Source organism: Thamnophis sirtalis, unplaced genomic scaffold (assembly GCF_051295495.1).
Source record: "Thamnophis sirtalis isolate CommonGarterSnake01/CBP01778 unplaced genomic scaffold, rThaSir2_p1.2 scaffold_16, whole genome shotgun sequence".
Classification (NCBI taxonomy): Eukaryota; Metazoa; Chordata; class Lepidosauria; order Squamata; family Natricidae; genus Thamnophis; species Thamnophis sirtalis.
Window position 1 is genome coordinate 6,280,688 of NW_028261396.1, and position 19,061 is coordinate 6,299,748.

The following is a 19,061-nucleotide window of genomic DNA, read 5'->3' on the forward strand; positions in this document are numbered from 1 at the left end:
CCTCATTCACTTGACACGTTTGTTGTAAATTATAGATCCCTCAAGAACAGAAAAGAAAGAGAGCAAATGTCCAACCCCTGGGTGTGATGGAACAGGCCATGTAACGGGGCTGTACCCCCATCACCGCAGTTTGTCAGGATGCCCACACAAAGATAGGGTCCCTCCAGAAAGTAAGTCCACATTGTTTCATGGAAACGGGGGATAAAACTCCACACAAACTTTTCTAGCATGCCTTCTTGAGAAGCTTTTTATTTTGATTGCTCTTTCATTCCTCCCATTTTTCTAGTATATGTCTCAGTTTAGCCATTTGTTTTATGTTACATTGATATATTTTCTTATTTCATCATTTTCACATCTTTACTAACTTATGCTTGAATGAAGATGTTTTAAAGCTGTATTCTTTGATCCTGAGAGTTCTGGGATATCTCTAAGCAATTGCTTTCTTGCACAAGTATTTGCCAACCAAACTGTATTATTTTAATTTTGAGTAATTGTACCTACTCCTTGAAAAGGATTTTCTCTCGACTAAATGAAGGAAATGTACGTTTCCGTTTGAAAATGTACAGCTGAATCACTGAAATGTTTATATACTAAAAACATGTCATTACTTAAAATATTTGACCTTGAAAAATTTGATTGATTTGTAGTAATTCAACTTGTGATGTTAGCATAAATATGTCGTGGCTGTATAAAAGGGATAAAGGAGGAAGAAGTATGATTTTAAAAATTGCACCTGTCTTAAATTATAAGAAATTCTTCATACATCTCTAAACAAACCAACTTATTGTATGATTTTTGAGCAAATTTTTATTAGTTTAAACTGTTATATAAAAATTTCCTCAGTATCAGATGATGGTTTTCTAAAATCTGGGTATTTATTCTCCGTGTAACAGTACAAAAACAGATTAAACTAAGCAAATAAAACTATTCATAATATACCCCAAATATAAATGCTAAATGGCATACTGCCATTGTATACGGAAATCCTACCATGTGATGTAGGGTATTCAGATAAATTTCATTCCCCTTCCTCTATAATGTCTCATATTTTAGACTAAGTAAACTCCTTTCATTCAGGACATGGCACTATAAGGTGGTAGAATGGGTAATACTCCAAATAATTCATTCTCTCACTTTTAAGTGAGAAATTGAATTGTTCTGCCTCCTGAGCAAAATGATTCTCAATAATGGATGAATTTACAATCACAAAGACGTAGAGTGATTAACACAGACTTCTAAAACTTTATGCAATTTAAAAGCATGGAGTTGGATGGTATATTTCTTTCTATAGAAGACTTTCCTTTTTATATTGAATAAAGCTCAGGGAAACACTTTTAAAAAATTTAAAAAAATAACAATTTCTCAGCTAGCGTGTGAATTTCACTGATCAAAGGAATTCAGTTGCAAGTCCAATAATTGTCTCAAACTCAAATGTTTACTCAGTTGCTCAGAGCATTTCATCTTTTCCTTCCTGGTGAATGGTAAACACAAAGCATTTAGGAAATGTTGCCGATCAAAGAAGAATATAGCTTTAAACAGTTTGCATGTTCAGTAGTGATAAAAGTGGAAAAGGTGAGATCATCTTTTTTTCTTCTTCTTTTCTTCCTTTCTTTTTCCCTGACTCCTGCAGTGCTGGGCTTGTAAAGCATGTTTCAAGAACAGCCTTGAATAGCAGGAATTCCAGAGTGAAGCTTTCACATCTTTAGTACACTGCTAGTGGTGTGGTGATGGTGATGAATTATGGTGGTTGTGACTATTCTTTAAATCAATATGTACAGGTTCTATTTCTGATGTCCTTGGCTTTCATGTAAGCATTGAACATGATTTCAAGATTGGTTTTTGTTTTTGAAATGTAGTGTAATTTTGCATAAGTCATCATGTGATGGTGATATGAATTCAAAGCATTTTTTTTCATGTTGCACACCAGACGGTCGCTGGCTAATTTCATCAAATATGCTGAAAACACACAAAAGGCCAAATAATTGTTTCGCGCAACCTCCTTGACACGGTGCCTTCCAGATATGTTGGGACTGTAACTCTCGGGATTCCAAGCCAGCACGATCCCTTCTGGAATTAAGGGCGGTTGGGGTTTCAGCATAGCTGGAGGACATTTGTTGCAAAAAGGCTGGTTTACATGGGCATCCACTTCGAATCGTGATGATATCAAACTCCTGAAATGTGCATTGTGACATCACAATGCAAGTTCTACTCTTTTGTACTGGCAACACAATGTTGCATGTATAAAGTATAAAAAGGGTGGAGTTTGTGTTGTAATGTCACAACACATTTTGTTCCTTCCCTCCCCCCCTGTAAAAAAAAACCTCTCCCTCCCCCAATGGATGACTTTCTGGTTTAGCATTTAAAGATTTTATTTAGGATAAATTATATTTGTGAGCCAGTGTAGGATTAAGGCATTGGGCTAAAACTGGGAGACTGTGAGTTCTAGTCTTGCCTGAGGCATTAAGCCATTAAGCCAACTGGGTGACTTTGGGTCAATCCCTCTCTCTTGGCTCTAGGTAAAAAGCGAGGGCAAACCACTTCCAACCCCCCCCCCCAAAAATACCCCCCCCCCAAAAAAAAACCTGCAGACTAGTCCAGGTAACTACAAGCAGCCAAGATTGACTCAGAGGCATCCCCTACTCCCACCCCCTCAAAATTATTCTTCCTTGGTGAGTCAGACCACACATGTTTTGAACTGGGCGCCCTCTTGCAATCTCGAATCCTGAGAATTTGAGATCCAGGAAAATGAACCCTGGAATTGGCTCCTGCATCACCCAAATGCAGCCGTTGCCCACTGTTTGTTTGAATGACAATCCTGTTTGCATCATGAGCCAAAGTTCCTGGCTCTGGTCTGCACAACTTACCCGCCCTTCTTCAAAACCTGTTTCTTGCCCGCCTCCTTTGTTCCTGGTGCTTCTCCTCTTTCTGCTCCGTCCCCATGAAGTGAAGGCAGCAGAAAACCACCGTTCTGATAGCCCTTCTGGGATTCCAACTGCCACTGAACTTTTCAGAAGCCATAGTTCTGCATATATCCTGAGCCTTCTTCGGTAGGCCTCAGGACCAACATCCTTCCTGCCCACCTCTGGCTGCCCTGAGATGAATCGGCTTACATGTTATGCTATACTGACTCCAGATACTGGATGCCTATTTTGTGTACATAAATCAGTTCATCCTTCTGTATATATTTCTTAAAATGGCTCCAAGCGGCCGCTGTGCTCCTCAGTACTTTTGCTCACTGCTTGTGTCTGCAGTCTTTTGCTTAACTGTCACACCAGAGACGCATTAACCGTTAGGTTTCCTTCCCTTCATAACCCTGAATGTTTTAACATCATCCTGCGTTAATAAACACACCGCAAGCCCTCTCTCCCTCCCCAGGCTTGATTGGCGCGACCTACCCCATGTCTGTTTTCAGAAATGCTGATCATTAATGAATCTTGCTTTGTACTAAAATAGCTTCCTATAAACTTGGACTTGAAATCTTTTTCTTCTTGTTGTTGTTTCCACACTCCGCTGTTTCCTTTCCTTCTTCTTCTTGTCAAGTTCTTGCCATGCATGAAAACGTTCTTAAGTGTCCTACACCAGGCTGCACAGGCCGGGGCCACGTAAATAGCAACAGGAATTCTCATCGAAGGTAAGATCCAGCTCCCTGAACAGGCAGGTTGAATGTTTCAGCACCTTTGGTTCCCGGCGGGGTGGGGAACATCAAAATGTTTGGGGGCTTATCTCGAAAAGACAAGATCACTGCCTGATGTTTGATGGGCAGTGGTAACTTTGAAACACGGCTAATTAATTCAGGATCAGTGCCAAGCCAAATTTCAAAACTGATTGAATGCACTTGGACTTTCTAAGTTCCTTCGGGACCCTGCATAAGGCAGAGTCTAGCCACCTTTTGGCACAGTATAATCCTAATCTGTGATTAAGCCTCCACATTGTGCTTCAATATTTCACAGGCGTTTGGGTTTTTCCACAAAATGATGTTGCTGCAGCAAATGCTCTCTTTTTTTATAGTTTATTAAAAGTATTGAAGTCATGACTCAACTTTTGTGTGAATGCTGATATCTTTTTGCTTCTGAAATCTTGTTTGGCTCTTGTTCCTTTTTTTGCCCGTCGGGTGAATTGCATGCTAATCGGTGGTCTTCAATTGTTTCGCAAAAATTATATCCTGCTGATTGATTCTACCCGTAATGGGCAAAGACCTTTTGTATATATCTAAGGTTTTAACACTGGTGGCGGGCAAAAAAAGGAGCTTCTTTTGTGGCCTGACTGAAACCTGAAACAGAGCATCTGATTGAAGAAAATAAAAGATGGCATGTGTAAATTGGAAGTAGAACAGAGTCCTTTTCCATTCTGGTCCATCACGGTTTGTTTGGGTGTCCAAAGAAAAATGCTTATAAATAAGAAATTCATAAAACAAGTAGTATAAACCACATTACATTTTTTATAGACTGACAGATCCTACACTTCCGCGAGGAAACACTGAGGTAGTCTTTAGGTAAATCTCATTCAGTTTAATATGAAATCCTAAAACATTAACTTTTTTGAAAGGCTTTTTTTTTGCCAAATAGAAAACTGATTGCCAAGGGGAAGCTGTATAAGGATAGAAAAATGTTTGCCCTGTTGAATGATTATGGATCTGATGATATCATGGGTTGTTAGACTATTTTAGCTAGAGATGTGTAGCAAACAATTCAACCTATATATTAATCAGGCCTTCATATATGGAATTACTATTTATACTCAAGAAAGTGGAAGAGATGACGTCAGACAAGAATTAGTGTTTCCAGAAGGATGCCTGGCTAGGAGCTGGAGAGGAGATACGTTCAGATGAGCTGAAATGAGCCCTCTTCCACCCTCACCACTCCACAAATCAGATTGATTCATTCGTATCAGTCTACTTCCGATAGATTTGGCTGTGCCAGATTCTTCTTGGTTATATACATGTTTTTGCCACTTTTCTGCTTTCTAGCAGTAGCTTTTCCCCCTTACTGTGAGATTGGATCTGAATCAACTGAACTTGGATCTGGTGCAATGAAGCCTGATGCTTTTTCCTTTCCTTTCCTTTCTTTTTGGTCTGGCATTTCATATCTGATTCCCTTAGTGCCTTATCATTGGTCCTGCATGTCATCTGAAGATGAGTCCTCAGACAGGGACCACAAAAATGTTTTAGGATTGAAAATGATGTCCTTTTCAGAAGTTTAGAATTCTGGATTCAATTCTGAATACAGGATTCTTAGAAGTTTCTATCTCAGGCGATTAATGCCTTTGGAGAGATTAAGACACGCTGGTTGGTATTATTTTGGTTTATTTGCCTTTTGTCCTGGTTCTTACAAAGAAGTTCTTTAGGAATGAATGATTCCTGATGATCACAATGTTTTTTCTAAAAAGAAGGAAAGGACAAAGTTGGATTCAGTGGAGCAGAAAAGGATGTTGATAGGCTCAATGTAGTCCATACTCTGCACTTTTTGGACTTCTAGGCCAGTGTTTCTCAACCTTGGCTACTTGAAGATGTCTGGACTTCAACTCCCAGAATTCTGGGAGTTGAAGTCCAGACATCTTCAAGTTGCCAAGGTTGAGAAACACTGTTCTAGGCAATGCTTAGGCAGTATTCTCTACTGTATTGTACAGTAATTTCCCTAAAACTCTTTGGATTTATGATCCTGAAGAGACACCAGGAGTTGGTTTAATTCAATTCGACTCTGAGAAGATTTTTGATAGCTATGTGTTTGTGTTCTAGTTTAACTAATTTTTTTCTTTATTTTCATTTCATTTTCTATCTGCTATGTCCTTATGGGTTGATGCCCGGATTCTCCCAAGAGAATTTCTATCAATTTCAACAGCAAGTGAATTTTTATTTCCTTTTTTTTTTTTTGCTATACTTTTTTCCTAAATTCTAATCAGCACAAGATTATTTAAAGCTCCGTCCTAACTAGTTTCACTGAAAATAAGCCTTGCTGAATTCAGTGTTGCTCACTTTCAAATAAGCCAGCCATTTTCTTCTGAGTTTTTTTTAATAGCAACAATAGCAGCAGCAGACAATACGGTTGGCAGATATGTAGGAAATTCTGCCAACAGTATTGCATTTGTAAGTCTATATTCTGTTTGCCTGGCAGCAGTGTTCTCCTGAACATTTACAACAACACCAAACTAAAGCATAATTTGTGGCTTATCGAGTTGAACGCAGCTCACCAGCTTCTTGATGGCTAATCACCAGCTCATTAAGCTTTGTTTTTGTAAAAACAGTGGGAGGGCAGAAACAATGATAATTAAACACCTGGACTGTCACAATACGTAGTTGGGCGATTCTATCTGGCTTGGTAGATCACAAGATGGGTAGAATTAGTCATGTCTAGTGGAACAGGAGTTAATCTTTTATGGCAACCTTGTGGTTTTAAAAGCAGAATTTTGCATTCCAGAGGATGAATCAAGACATAGTTCCTTCCCGCTACCCGTTCAGCCAGGTTCTCCTTTATGTTTTTATAAAAGCCCAGTGAAGAAGCTATTCTGGACGGGACAATTACATTTTCTTTCTGTAATTGCAGCCTCTCCGGATGTCCTATTGCTGCAGCAGAGAAACTGGCCAAAGCTCAAGAGAAGCATCAGAGCTGTGATGCATCCAAATCAAACCAGGCATCAGATCGTGTCTTGAGGTATACAGAGTTGCTCTAACACTTAATAGTGCATTCGAGATTAATTGAATAAGAAGTTAATCTTAGCACTAAAAAAATATGTCACCCTTGAACCAGTGTTTAGAATTAGGGCTTCTGGATCCTGTTTTCAGCCTTTGAAAGCCTACCGATATACCCTGGGGGAGGGGGGGTAATGTTTCTCTCTCTCTCTCTTTTTTGGCAAATATCAATAAAGCTGAAAAGCTCATTTTTGTCTTAGGCATTGTTTGGTGTAAAGCTGCCTGCTGGAGTTCTGAATCTATGAACAGTGTGAAAAAAAGTTGATATCTTTGGGAAATAAACTAATATTTACCGGTAAGTCTTGTTTTTTCCAGCAGGCGTTTACTAGTAAATATCAGTTTAAATGAAAACCAGAAGCCCTACTTTCAACATTTAGCTTGCAAGTTTAAAATTATAGTTCACAAATGTATCATTTGTTAGGCTTAAAAGATTTTATAAAAAGACTGGCCGGCTTTACAAATTTATAAGAAGTTTTGGCTGGCTTAGTATATTCTAAAAAAGAAAGAAAGAAGAACAAGAAGAACAAGAAGAAGAAGAAGAAGAAGAATACTAATGTACGCGTTTATCTAGCTTATATTTTTATTGCTGCTGATAATTCATGAAACATCTCATTCCTCAGGAATATAGGCTACAGCAGTGTTTCTCAACCTTGGCAACTTGAAGATGTCCGGACTTCAACTCCCAGAATTCCCCAGCCAGCGAATGCTGGCTGGGGAATTCTGGGAGTTGAAGTCCGGACATCTTCAAGTTGCCAAGGTTGAGAAACACTGGGCTACAGAGTGCATCCAATGCAGAACCTTAGGCATTTCCTTAATGCAGGCAAGAAAGGCAGGATTCACGAGGTATTTGAAAGTCAGACTTGTTAAAAAGATATTCATTCCTAAAGTTTACTCACATAGAGTGGGTAGAGCTATTTACTAGTTGAAAGGAGAAATAATACATGTTTTAAGATAAAACAGCAGAATTTATCTGATTTCCCCATACCTTTCTTCCCAAAGATTTATCTTTGACGGAAGTAATTGATATAGGAATTAGAAATTACAGGATTTCCAAACTGGAAGCTATAGATTCAGATATTATTCAAATGCCTCATAGTGACAATTCTAATGTTAATTGGACCTTAAGAAAATATGCTATTCAAGAAATCTCCATGTTCAACGTGTTCTTTGAGTCAGATTTGAAAACTCAGCCGTCTTCTTGGGATGGACTCTTAAATGAGCTAATCCGCAGCTCTTTCCACCCAAAGAGAGCAGTGTGTATCGCCCTCTATAGTGGGATGTAGTGGCATATCATAGTATTAAAAACTATCTGGGGAAAATGTTATTTAGAGCTACTTTGGGATGTCTTCAGATATTATCTGTAGTAAGAACTCTTATTGTCAAAAATACATCTAGAATAAATATCCAGACATATCTTGTACCTACTATTTTAAATGTATGGTACTTACTGATACTAATTTTGCCCTGTAACTACAGAAATTTATATGCTTACAGATTTCTCTTCAAGTCTCCCCATTTTTTATAATTGGAAAATTTGAGAATCAGAGTATGAGTAACATACCAGATTATTACTACAAAGCAAGGATTTTCAAATTTCATAAATATTTTATGGCATATTTTGCAATGTAGTATGGAGACAGAAGTAAAATTAGATCTGTGCATTCTATAATGTTAGTGGGGGTTTTTTCCATGCTATTTTCCTGAGAAAAATTAAGATAATTTTTCAAATGGGTGACGTGCTTTTGCTTATGCTCAAGAACATTGGATAGATTTTAGTTTTTAGGTGAAGGGATTGTTCCATTTATTTTTTCCACTTTCAGAAACAACAAACATAATTTTAATAAACATAATTATTTTCAACCCTTTTTACTGCCAGAAAAAAAAAACTAGTATATTTTTATTACTGTGCTAAAACCCGATGGGAGGTTGGCAGCAATCCTCCCATTTTTCGTAAGGGCCTAAAGACGTGGCTTGGGGGTCTCAGTGATCAGCACAATGGAAGTGGTCGATTGACTAATAACAGATCCCACTTTCCTCCGTCCCGCCCTCCCCATGTGCCTTTGGTTGTAAGGTCTGATTTAAACTTTTTATGTTTTAATTAAGATGTAACTGTAAGCCGCCCAGGGTTACCCTATGGCAAGATGGACAGCCAATAAATTTAACAAACAAACAAATATTTTCTTTAATGAGAAATCAGATGCCATGTAAACGAAACTTATTTAAAGCAGCATCTGAATGCTGATGCCTCAAATCAAAATTATTCTGTCAATTTTGCTTTTGCCTTTAACATTGCCGTGCCCTCAGATAATAAGTGATCTGAGTTATATTATGATCTCAGATGTATGACAACTTTTATTTTGTACAGGTATTTAAGGTGAATATTTTGAAATGTACCCTGTACTACCTATGTTTACTAAGCAGAGTTTGTTGCTCTTTCCCTCCTTTTTGAATTAAAACAGAGTAATTCATAAGCAATTCATGTGTTTAAATCCTACCCCTTCTGGTATAAAGAGAATTGAAAACTATCCTCGCAACTTAACTGCTTTATTGTTATATTGTCTGCTAAAGGAAAATTGTCTTGACTTTGATATCAGCAACTACTACAAGATTGACTGTCTATGATGGATCACTTACCATTCCCAATACAGCTAGTGGTTCCTGAGGAAATCCCATTTTACACTATGAGTAGAATAGGCTAAATTTTTGTATTTTTGTTTTTTAAATTGCAATCTAGAATAAAATCAGAAGTTGTGGCAGCCAAAGATTAGCTTTAATGTATTTCTGTTCATATTAATTGACCTAGAGCTTCACCTAGGCATGGCAATGAATCCGTCTTTAGAAATACAGACATGAAGAGGCTAAGATGGATTAGTTATTTTAAATACAGGTGCAAAAGAAATGTCAGCTACTGCAGAATCCAGGAATCTGGCCTATGTGGATATGCCAGAACCAGGTTTTCAGTCTATATCTTTTTCTGCCATCTTTATATAGCAACCAACGTTTTGCTGTAAACTTGGATATTGATGACACTTGCTGGTTGTGTCTGGCAATAGGCTTCTTATTTCTGGCCTTGCCAGTCTCAGATCTCATGCTTATAAATGCACTGGCCCAAACAATTTTGATTCATTTTCATGTCTCAAACATGGAAATCAAAAGATAGAAGTAATTATTGTACTTCATTTATACATAAATATTTAATTATAGACCGAGAGAAATTATTTTTTCCTTGAGGACACAATCTGAATTTATCCATCTGAATGTATAAACTAATGTTGGGGTTACCTTCAGAGATTGTTCAGTTGTTATACATTTACAACCCATACTCTCATTTGCTTAGGAAGCAAGGAGGTAAAATGCTTGAAATTCTTCATCTTTTATCATAGCGTGTAAAGAAACACAAGACTTATGGAGCTATCCAAAGGATCAAAAATATTTGCAGTTATATCATTGATATCTGCAAAAAAAAAAGGACAAAAATAGCTGAAATTGTCAAATCACAATGTCCTTCAAAAAAACTCATAGTCATGTTCCAGGATAGAACTGTTCTAATCTAAATGGTTCCTGGAAAAGAAAGAAAAAGTCGATATGGGATGTATAAGTCTCCCAGCAACTTGGGTTTTGAGCTGAACTGGGTGAGTTCCAAGATCAGCAGTAGATAGTAGGATTAGCACAGTTTAATCACTGAGCATTGTGGAGTCTGTGAATAAACCTATCAAACCATATATTTCCCATGCCAAGAATCTACTATTCTAGATTGAGATATACCATTCTGGAGTTTGTAGTATATTTAAATATATACATTGCCTAAGTTTAAAAATACTGTTTTTAAACTTGGGCTGTTTAAAGAGGACTTTTTCCTATTTCTATATTGTTAAACAAATGTTGTGATGGCAATCCGTTTGCTCCCGATTTTTGTTCAACAGAGAGATGTCCAAAAGTATAAAACGCTGCTACCATCTGAATACAATAAATAGAACAAGTGTTATCATGTTTATGAATTGTGGTTTATGCTTTTAATAGGACATGGATTTTTCCCCTTTCTTCTTTTTCATTTTCTAGGCCCATGTGTTTTGTGAAGCAGTTGGAAATTCCTCAGTATGGCTACAGAAACAATGTTCCTACCACCACACCTCGCTCCAACCTGGCCAAGGAACTAGAGAAGTACTCTAAGACCACCTTTGAATATAACAGTTATGACAACCATGCCTATGGAAAGAGAGCCATAGCACCTAAAGTACAATCCAGAGATATATCCCCCAAAGGATATGATGGTATGAGATGCATATTCTTCATGTATTACAAAACAAATACAGTTGTTAACACTGTCAAAGAAACACCCCCAGCTAGCTGGTTTATTTTCCCATATTACAGTTTCCTACAGATTTGGAAGTAGACAGGGAGATACATGCCTCCTTTTTTCCCCTTCCTTGGTTGAGTAGCAGTGTGTTCGTAGATTGCTGAATTCATTTTATTAAAATTATAATAGCAGTTCTAAAACACATTACATCATCTGACTCTAAAGCTATCTGCTACTTCTGCCTTCAAATGTGTGGCTTCACGTTGCCATCAGGTGAGATATCAAAACGTTTTCTCCCCATCGTAGAGCTGGGTGTGGTCTGTGCGTGATGCACCCGGCCCAGGGGCCACTACTTGGACACCCCTGGTATATGCCATTGCGCAAGATAAATAGCTCCACAGAATGTGAAGCACATGAATGTGTACAGATTTCGATGCAGTTCAAATGGACGCTTTCCCTTATTTTCTTTTCAAGTGAAGAAGATATTATAAATTACAGAAATAGCCATGAACAACCTTTGAAGCCCTATATTTGGGGGTTTACCACTATGATAGCTTTCCATGATCGGTTTAATTTATTTTCTCATAATTAACATAAAATTGAAAACGAAATGGCAATACAAGTTCTGCTTGTGTACGCCTTCCCCTCCATCCTATTCTTTTCCATCTGGGTATCCTTTACAGCTGCATTATTCTTTTTAAGCTAGATAATCCTATTAGTCTTTTGCAAGAAAATTCCCAAATCCAACCTGCTAGTGCTGTGTCCATTTGATTATGTGTGAGTCTGGGTCAGTTCTTGGCAACCACATACGGGTACCGGTAGTCCTTCACCTACTACAAGTACAATCGAGCGAGTAATTTTGGCCGTAGGTCATGATGAGTCCCCAGGTGATTATTCTTGACTTTATGACCTTTTTTTGCAGCGGTCAGTAAATCAACACTGTGATCATTAAATGAACCCATTGTTTGCTATGGGGTGTTTTTTGCCGGAAACTGGTTTCTGGAAAAAAAATCGAAAATCCTGGTCACATGAGTTCATGACATCGCATGTGGTTATTTTGACGCAGACCTGCTTTGCTGTGGACACCTATAGAAGTGATGAAGAGAGTTCACTTTAGTTTAGGTCGGCTCAAATATAAATTTATATGTACTGCTAACAGCTTCCTGAAATATTTATTGCTTCTTGTTATATATTCAAATTCCATAATATACTCATTTATCTTTGAGGCAGAGAAGTTTCATTAAAAGGCTTCGTCATTCCAATGCATATTTAGAGATTAATCAGAATCAAATAGAGAATGACTGGCAAAAAGTCAGCGGGCAGAAGAGAAGGGAAGCAGCTTCGGAAGAGTTGCTGTTATGGGGAAAATTGGAAGGAAAGGGCAGATTGTTAAGTTTCGTGCTCTTTCGATGGGATTGGTAGGTAACCCGCATTCAAGCGTTTGTCCTTTCCTTCCTCCTAACCAACCAGATGTTTGTGTAATGATGTCAGAATTTCTTTCTTTCTTGTACTCCTGGATACGTTAGATTGTACACACAATAGAAGGATGACCTGGAGGGCAACAGGAGGGGAAATTCTGCTTCTGAATAAAATGCATTTATTTGATTGCCTGTTTGTGGCATCTTTATCCCCTGTACTGCAAGGCATTCCAGAGTGCAAAATGTCCTCGGAGTCATTTCCCCACACTTAATCTCATCCCCGTGTCGCAATGGAATACTTGGTTGATTATTATTTTGCTTTTTTGACGTTGCATCTTGGTTTCCTGGGCCAAGGAGACACGCAGAGATATTATAAAACCTTCTGGGAAGCCTGCAGCTCCTTTAGAGCACAGCGCATGGCACCACTTCTTCAAGGGTGTCCCATAGAGTTCCTGGGAGTCATTCTCGTCCTCTTTCCTTTCCACAGCTAAACGCTACTGTAAGAATTCGAGCCCGACCAGCAGCACCACCAGCAGCTATGCGCCCAGCAGCAGCAGCAACATGAGCTGCGGAGGAGGGAGCAGCGCCAGCAGCACCTGCAGCAAGAGCAGCTTTGACTACACCCACGACATGGAGGCCGCGCACATGGCTGCCACGGCTATCCTGAACCTTTCCACTCGCTGCAGAGAAATGCCCCAGAACCTCTCCACAAAACCTCAGGATCTCTGCTCCAGGGTAATAATAATACTTGGCAGATCTATATACACATCATCTCCCACAAAATGCTCTTTTTCACAGCCTTTTTCTACAAGCGTAGCAGAGTCCAAGCATGCATTCCTGTAAACAAATTGAAAAATAGCATATACCGTAAATCTCCCACGTCTAAAGTAATAAGGATGTTTTCTCCCATTTTCTCACCATTCAGAGAAACTAGGAAAGAATGTCTACTTTCACCCTTGCTTATTCATATTAGGTATTTGCATACTAAAATGTATAACTTAGTAGTATGTCATATAAATCAAATAGAGAAAGAGATTTCCTAATACAAATCAAATAGAGAGAGGTTTCTTCAGGGAATAGGAATAATTAAACCTCACTATTTGGGGAAAGGTGAACACTTTCAAAATGAATATTATTCCCAGATTAATTTATATTATGGGACAAATTCTAGTATATTCCGTATATCCAGAAAATAAATTTAGAAAATAAATTCTTTGTTTAGAAAATTTTAAAGAGCCTGTTTGATTCTGAGACCATCTTAATAGAAATGCAATTACCAATGAAGAAGGATTTGGTTTTCTGAAACTGGAGCTATACTTGCCTATTGTCAATTATTAAACGTTATAACCCCTATGGTTGGATGGATAGCATTAGGATTCAAATGTATTAAAACTCTAGTATCTCGGAAACCATTATATTAGTTAGGAGTCATAGAATATAATGCTTAATAAAATAATTAAAATTATTAGCATAGCTGGCTGGGGGATTCTGGGAGTTGAAGTCCACGGGACTTAAAGTCGCCAAGGTTGAGAAACACTGCTCTAATAGTGCTATTTAAAAATTACACTGCCCTCTTAACAATCACTTTTGGCAGAAGACGAAAGGAATTAATTTCAAAAAGAAGGAGGAAAAAAAGGATTTTTTTTAAAAAAAAATCAAGATTATATTTTTAAAAAAGCATTTATTGGGATTGAAAGAGAAAAGACATTGAAGGTGTATTTCACTGTGGAAAAAAGTCATTTTTAAGGCCTTGTCATTATTTTACTGCCGGTATAAAAGCCCAGAGGAGCTGCGCTTCCTCCCTGCAGCCACCAGGGGCCGCTGCAAGCAAACTGTTGGGAGGCGAACTCCGTCCTTTCAAGCGAGGCCTAAAAATAATATCCTCTGCTATTTCAAAAAAACAAAAGAAAAGAGTTTTTAATTTTTAATTCTATCTTTCCCTTTCCATAAAGCGAAAGTACGTGCATTATGGAACTGTGGAAGGAAATATAAGGATCTATAAGAGTCGAATAGAGGATCTTTCACTCTTCAGTTTTTCCCTCAGTTCATTTTATTAGCCTCTTTTTCAGTTCATTTTATTAGCCTTTTAAAAAGAGAGTTTTGGGGTTTTGGGTTCTTTTTTCTGCTGCTAGTAGCATTAAACCTATTTAGGAACAAAATTAGATTACTTTAAAAGAAAGAGGGGGAACTCAAAATGGTATTTTGGAGGCAGTTAATGCCACCTTCAGCCCTCATGAAGGAATAATCCCATTGAATTGATGAGGAATAAGACGTTCTGATAGAATAAATGGCCTACGGCTCATTTATTTTTTATTATTTATTAGATTTTTATCCCACCTGTCTTATTTTGACGAATAACTGAAAGGCGGAAAACGTATCTCATCTTCCTTTTAATGTTTTCCACATAACAACAACCCTGTGAGGTGGGCTGGGCTAAGAGAGAACGGCTGGCCCAAAAGCAGGACTCGAACTCAGCTTCCCTTGGTGTCTAGGCCAGCCCTTCCACCACTACGCCCAAAGGCTCCCATTTAGTACGGAAGAGACATGGAAGACGGGGTTTTTTGGGGGGTTTAATGAGGGGAATGGGTGGAAATTCGGCTTTGAAGCAAGATTTCTGGGCCGGGGTCTTTGGGCTTTAATGGCCTCCTGGGAGTTTTTCCCCTCCTGGGAAAAGGAAACTTTGGCAGAAATATTATCTCTGCTCCACCAGAAAAGGCCAAAGTGAGAGCGAAAGGCACGGATGAACTTTCATCCCATTTACTTCTCATCTTCCTCGCCTGCTTCATTATTTTTATTAGTTTGTCAGAGTATAAAATAGAAAAAAAAATTAAAATAAGGGGAAATTAAGAGTGGGAAAAGGGGGAATTATTTTTATTAGTTTGTCAGAGTATAAAATACAAAAAAAATGAAAATAAGGGGAAATTAAGAGTGGGAAAAGGGGGAATTATTTTTATTAGTTTGTCAGAGTATAAAATAGAAAAAAAAATTAAAATAAGGGGAAATTAAGAGTGGGAAAAGGGGGAATTATTTTTATTAGTTTGTCAGAGTATAAAATAGAAAAAAAAATTAAAATAAGGGGAAATTAAGAGTGGGAAAAGGGGGAATTATTTTTATTAGTTTGTCAGAGTATAAAATACAAAAAAAATGAAAATAAGGGGAAATTAAGAGTGGGAAAAAGGGGGAAAGGAGAAAATGTGTGGTGGAAGGGGAAAAGGGGGGGGAGGCATTGACTTCTGACTCTTTTTTAGCACAGTAGAAGGTAAATAACATTACAACCTCGACTTTTTTACTTTTACACAATAATATATACTACCCAATTGTATAACAGCAAACTATCTAATCAGGAAAACCAAAATCACAATTTCGTTTTTTTTCCACTGCAAGGAGGAAATTTAAAAGTGTTTTCCGCATGGAAACTAAAATATGTTCTTTTCTTTGAATAAAGCAATCAGTTTAAGCGTCCCTGCTTTTCGTCCTGCTGGGATAAATAACATAATTCTGTTCACTCCTATTAATCTTTATAGACCAGTGTGTTTCTCAACCTGGGTGACTTTAAGTCCTGTGGACTTCAACTCCCAGAATCCCCCAGCCAGCATAGCCACCCAGGTTGAGAAACACTGTTATAGACTATCATCATTTATATTGAAAAGGGAAAAACCTCTTTTTTTACATCCATTTTGAAACTCCAACCTTTTCTTTAAAAGTATTTAGCGAGAGGGAAAGGCAGAAGGGAAATGCCCCCCCCCCCCTTTCTCCTGTGCCTCTGTCGCTATGGGGAATGAAAGGATCAGGGTCCGTCCGTCCCCCCACACACACACGTACACACAAACGCTGAACAACTTTGTGCATTGCACAGCTCCATCCATCCCGGTGCCTTTTGCTGCTCAGTTTGGTGCCATTTGCAATCAAAGATTTGGAAAACTTTCTTCTTCTTTCCCTCTGCTATAATTTTGACTCTGCGGAGGGTTTTCTGTTCTTCCTGACCTTTAAAAATGATACATTTCAGGGACTCTTTCTCTGCGCTTCCCTTTAAGAAGTCAATCCAGAATGATGTAGATGTTAACACAAAGGACTGAGCAAATTGAAATGGGGAAATCATTAGTCCCAGGGAAACATTTTTCAAAGAAACCGTGATAGTGATGAGCTGAATTGTCTTCTTTGGTGTATATGTTGTGTGTGTGTGTGTGTGTGAGAGACTTTAACTTTCCTCCCCTGCAGGCAGACTTGGTCTAGTGTTTAAATGGTCGAGTGATTAAGACACCAGGCTAGAAAATGGGAGACTGGGAGTTCTAGGTCTGCCTTAATCAACTGTCTTGCTTAGCAAGCCACATACATTTTGGTCTCAGTGTGTCTGTGTGTCTTTTTTTACCCAGAATCCTGACATGGAGGTGGATGAAAACGGGACGTTGGACTTGAGTTTAAACAAGCAGCGGCAGCAGCGCGAGGGCTGCTGTACCATTTTGACGCCGCTGGAACCGATGTCACCGCAACAACAGGCTGTGATGAACAACAGGTGTTACCAGCTGAACGAGAGCGACTGCTGGGATTTGCCTGTGGACTACACAAAAATGAAGCCTGACGCCATAGACGAAGATGACTCCAAGGAAATTAACGTGGGTCTATTAAATTTTTTTTTTTTAAATTATTTTTATTACATAGACAACACATACACACAACAATGAAAAGGAAAAAGAAAAACAGAAAAAAAAACCATCATCACATACAGCATGTCGTTTGGTTACAAGTGTTTTAGCATTTATCATTCTTACACATTTATTATTTCATTTAATAGGTTATAATATACAGTTTGGGTTGCTTTGTTTACCATCCCTTCCCCCTGTTGTAGCACCACCTTATTTTCCCTTCCTTTTCCCTGGCGTTGTTTTCAAGCTCTTATATTTCTGAACACTAACCAGGGGGAATGCATTGGCGCCAGTAGCTTCCCCAAAGATACTCTACTGCAGTGTTTCTCAACCTTGGCCACTTGAAGATGTCCGGACTTCAACTCCCAGAATTCCCCAGCCAGCGAATGCTGGCTGGGGAATTCTGGGAGTTGAAGTCCGGACATCTTCAAGTGGCCAAGGTTGAGAAACACTGCTCTACTGTTTATCATTTTTTTAAAAATATTGATTAAAGGAGTTCATTATGTATTTACTGTAGGGATGCAGTTGGTCAGGGTACAATTTACTTAAACCTTTTTCAGAATTGGCACTTTCATTTATCTAATAACGTCACAATTCAGTGGTAGCCCATTGAATATAAGGACATTTGATGGAAGAATTATTTAGTGAAATAGAAGCGCATATTTTCTCTACTCTTATATTGGGGAAATCTGTTATATATGAACAAAGGAAGAAAAAACTAGAATTACATTAACACTTTGTTCTTTCTGCTGCAATAACTACAAAACTGAAAAATAGTAAAGAGAGAAAAAGTGCCTTGTTAAGTGCTACAGTTTACCTTTACACTATCAGTAGGAAAAAAATTGAGATATGGGTATTTCCTCCTATTACTGTTATAGGTAACTAGTTTGCTCATGTCTTTGGCCTCAAGATGCTGGTGTTTAATGCTAGATCTGTTTGCCACAAGACCCTCTTCCTCAGCATTTGGTGTTGGATGGGGCAAGGCAGCAGACTAAAACTTTACAAGTAGTTCTTGACTTACAACAATTTATTTAGTGACCCTTCAAAGTTATAGTGGCATTGAAAAAAATGAGTTTTGACCATTTTTCATACTTGCAGCCGTTGCAGCATCCCTATGTCACATGATCAAAATTCAGACACTTGGCAACGACCTCATATCTATTGGTTACCGCGTCCCAGGGTCAGGTGATTGCCTTTTGCGACCTTCTGACGAGCAAAGTCAATGGGGAAGTCAAATTCACTTAACAACCAGGTTAATAATTGCAGCGATTCACTTAACAACTGTGGCAAGAAATGTCATAAAAACTCACTTAACAACTGTCTTTCTTAGCAAGCCACATAAATTTTGGTCTCAGTTATAGTCGCAGGTCGAGAATTGCCTGTCCTGAAAGTTGCCTGAGAGGAGGTGTTAAGGTCCTCCACTCAGAAATCTCCCCACCTAGGTTTTAGGTCCTTTAGCAACCTTGATGCCAATGACAGGGACTGTCAGAGGCAGAGGCTTCGTTCTTCTGATAGTGGGGTGTGAATGCCTGTATGTTTGGTTGGGCTGTAGAAATAAGCTGGAGAGTCTGTTCTTGTACCAACCAGCTGAGCTAGCGTAGTTGGTCTTCCGGACCTTTGATGGCCGGGAGACTTTAACTTTCCTCCCCTGCAGGCAGACTTTGTCTAGTGCAGAGCCGAGGTGGCGCAGTGGTTAGGGTGCAGTACTGCAGGCCACTTCAGCTGACTGTTATCTGCAGTTCAGCGGTTCTAATCCCACCAGGCTCAAGGTTGACTCAGCCTTCCATCCTTCCCAGGTGGGTAAAATGAGGACCCAGACTGTGGGGGGCGATATGCTGACTCTGTAAACTGCTTAGAGAGGGCTGAAAGCCCTATGAAGCGGTATAGAAGTCTAACTGCTATTGCTATTGCTATTGCTAGTGTTTAAATCAGTGGTAGTCAACCTGGTCCCTACCACCCACTAGTGGGCGTTCCAGCTTTCATGGCGGGCGGGAGGGGTTCGCTGTAACTCTGCTTTA

General features: G+C 38.7%; 1 protein-coding gene across 9 annotated transcripts in view; it reads left to right on the forward strand.

Annotated features, from left to right (window-relative positions):
• Positions 1–19,061, forward strand: part of MYT1L (myelin transcription factor 1 like) — a 105,601-nt gene that overhangs the window by 49,130 nt on the left and 37,410 nt on the right. For 6 of the 9 annotated variants that reach the window (XR_015695202.1, XM_087702780.1, XM_087702781.1 and 3 more), the window contains 6 exons: positions 36–170; positions 3,541–3,631; positions 6,540–6,647; positions 10,745–10,956; positions 12,888–13,135; positions 16,774–17,013. Coding sequence is in view for 8 of the 9 variants with exons in the window: in XM_087702780.1 (XP_087558906.1) it covers positions 36–170; positions 3,541–3,631; positions 6,540–6,647; positions 10,745–10,956; positions 12,888–13,135; positions 16,774–17,013 (1,034 nt within the window). In the remaining variant the exon portion in view is untranslated. The remainder of the gene's footprint in view (positions 1–35; positions 171–3,540; positions 3,632–6,539; positions 6,648–10,744; positions 10,957–12,887; positions 13,136–16,773; positions 17,014–19,061) is intronic. The other 3 variants (XM_087702778.1, XM_087702779.1, XM_087702777.1) reach the window with 2 other exon arrangements.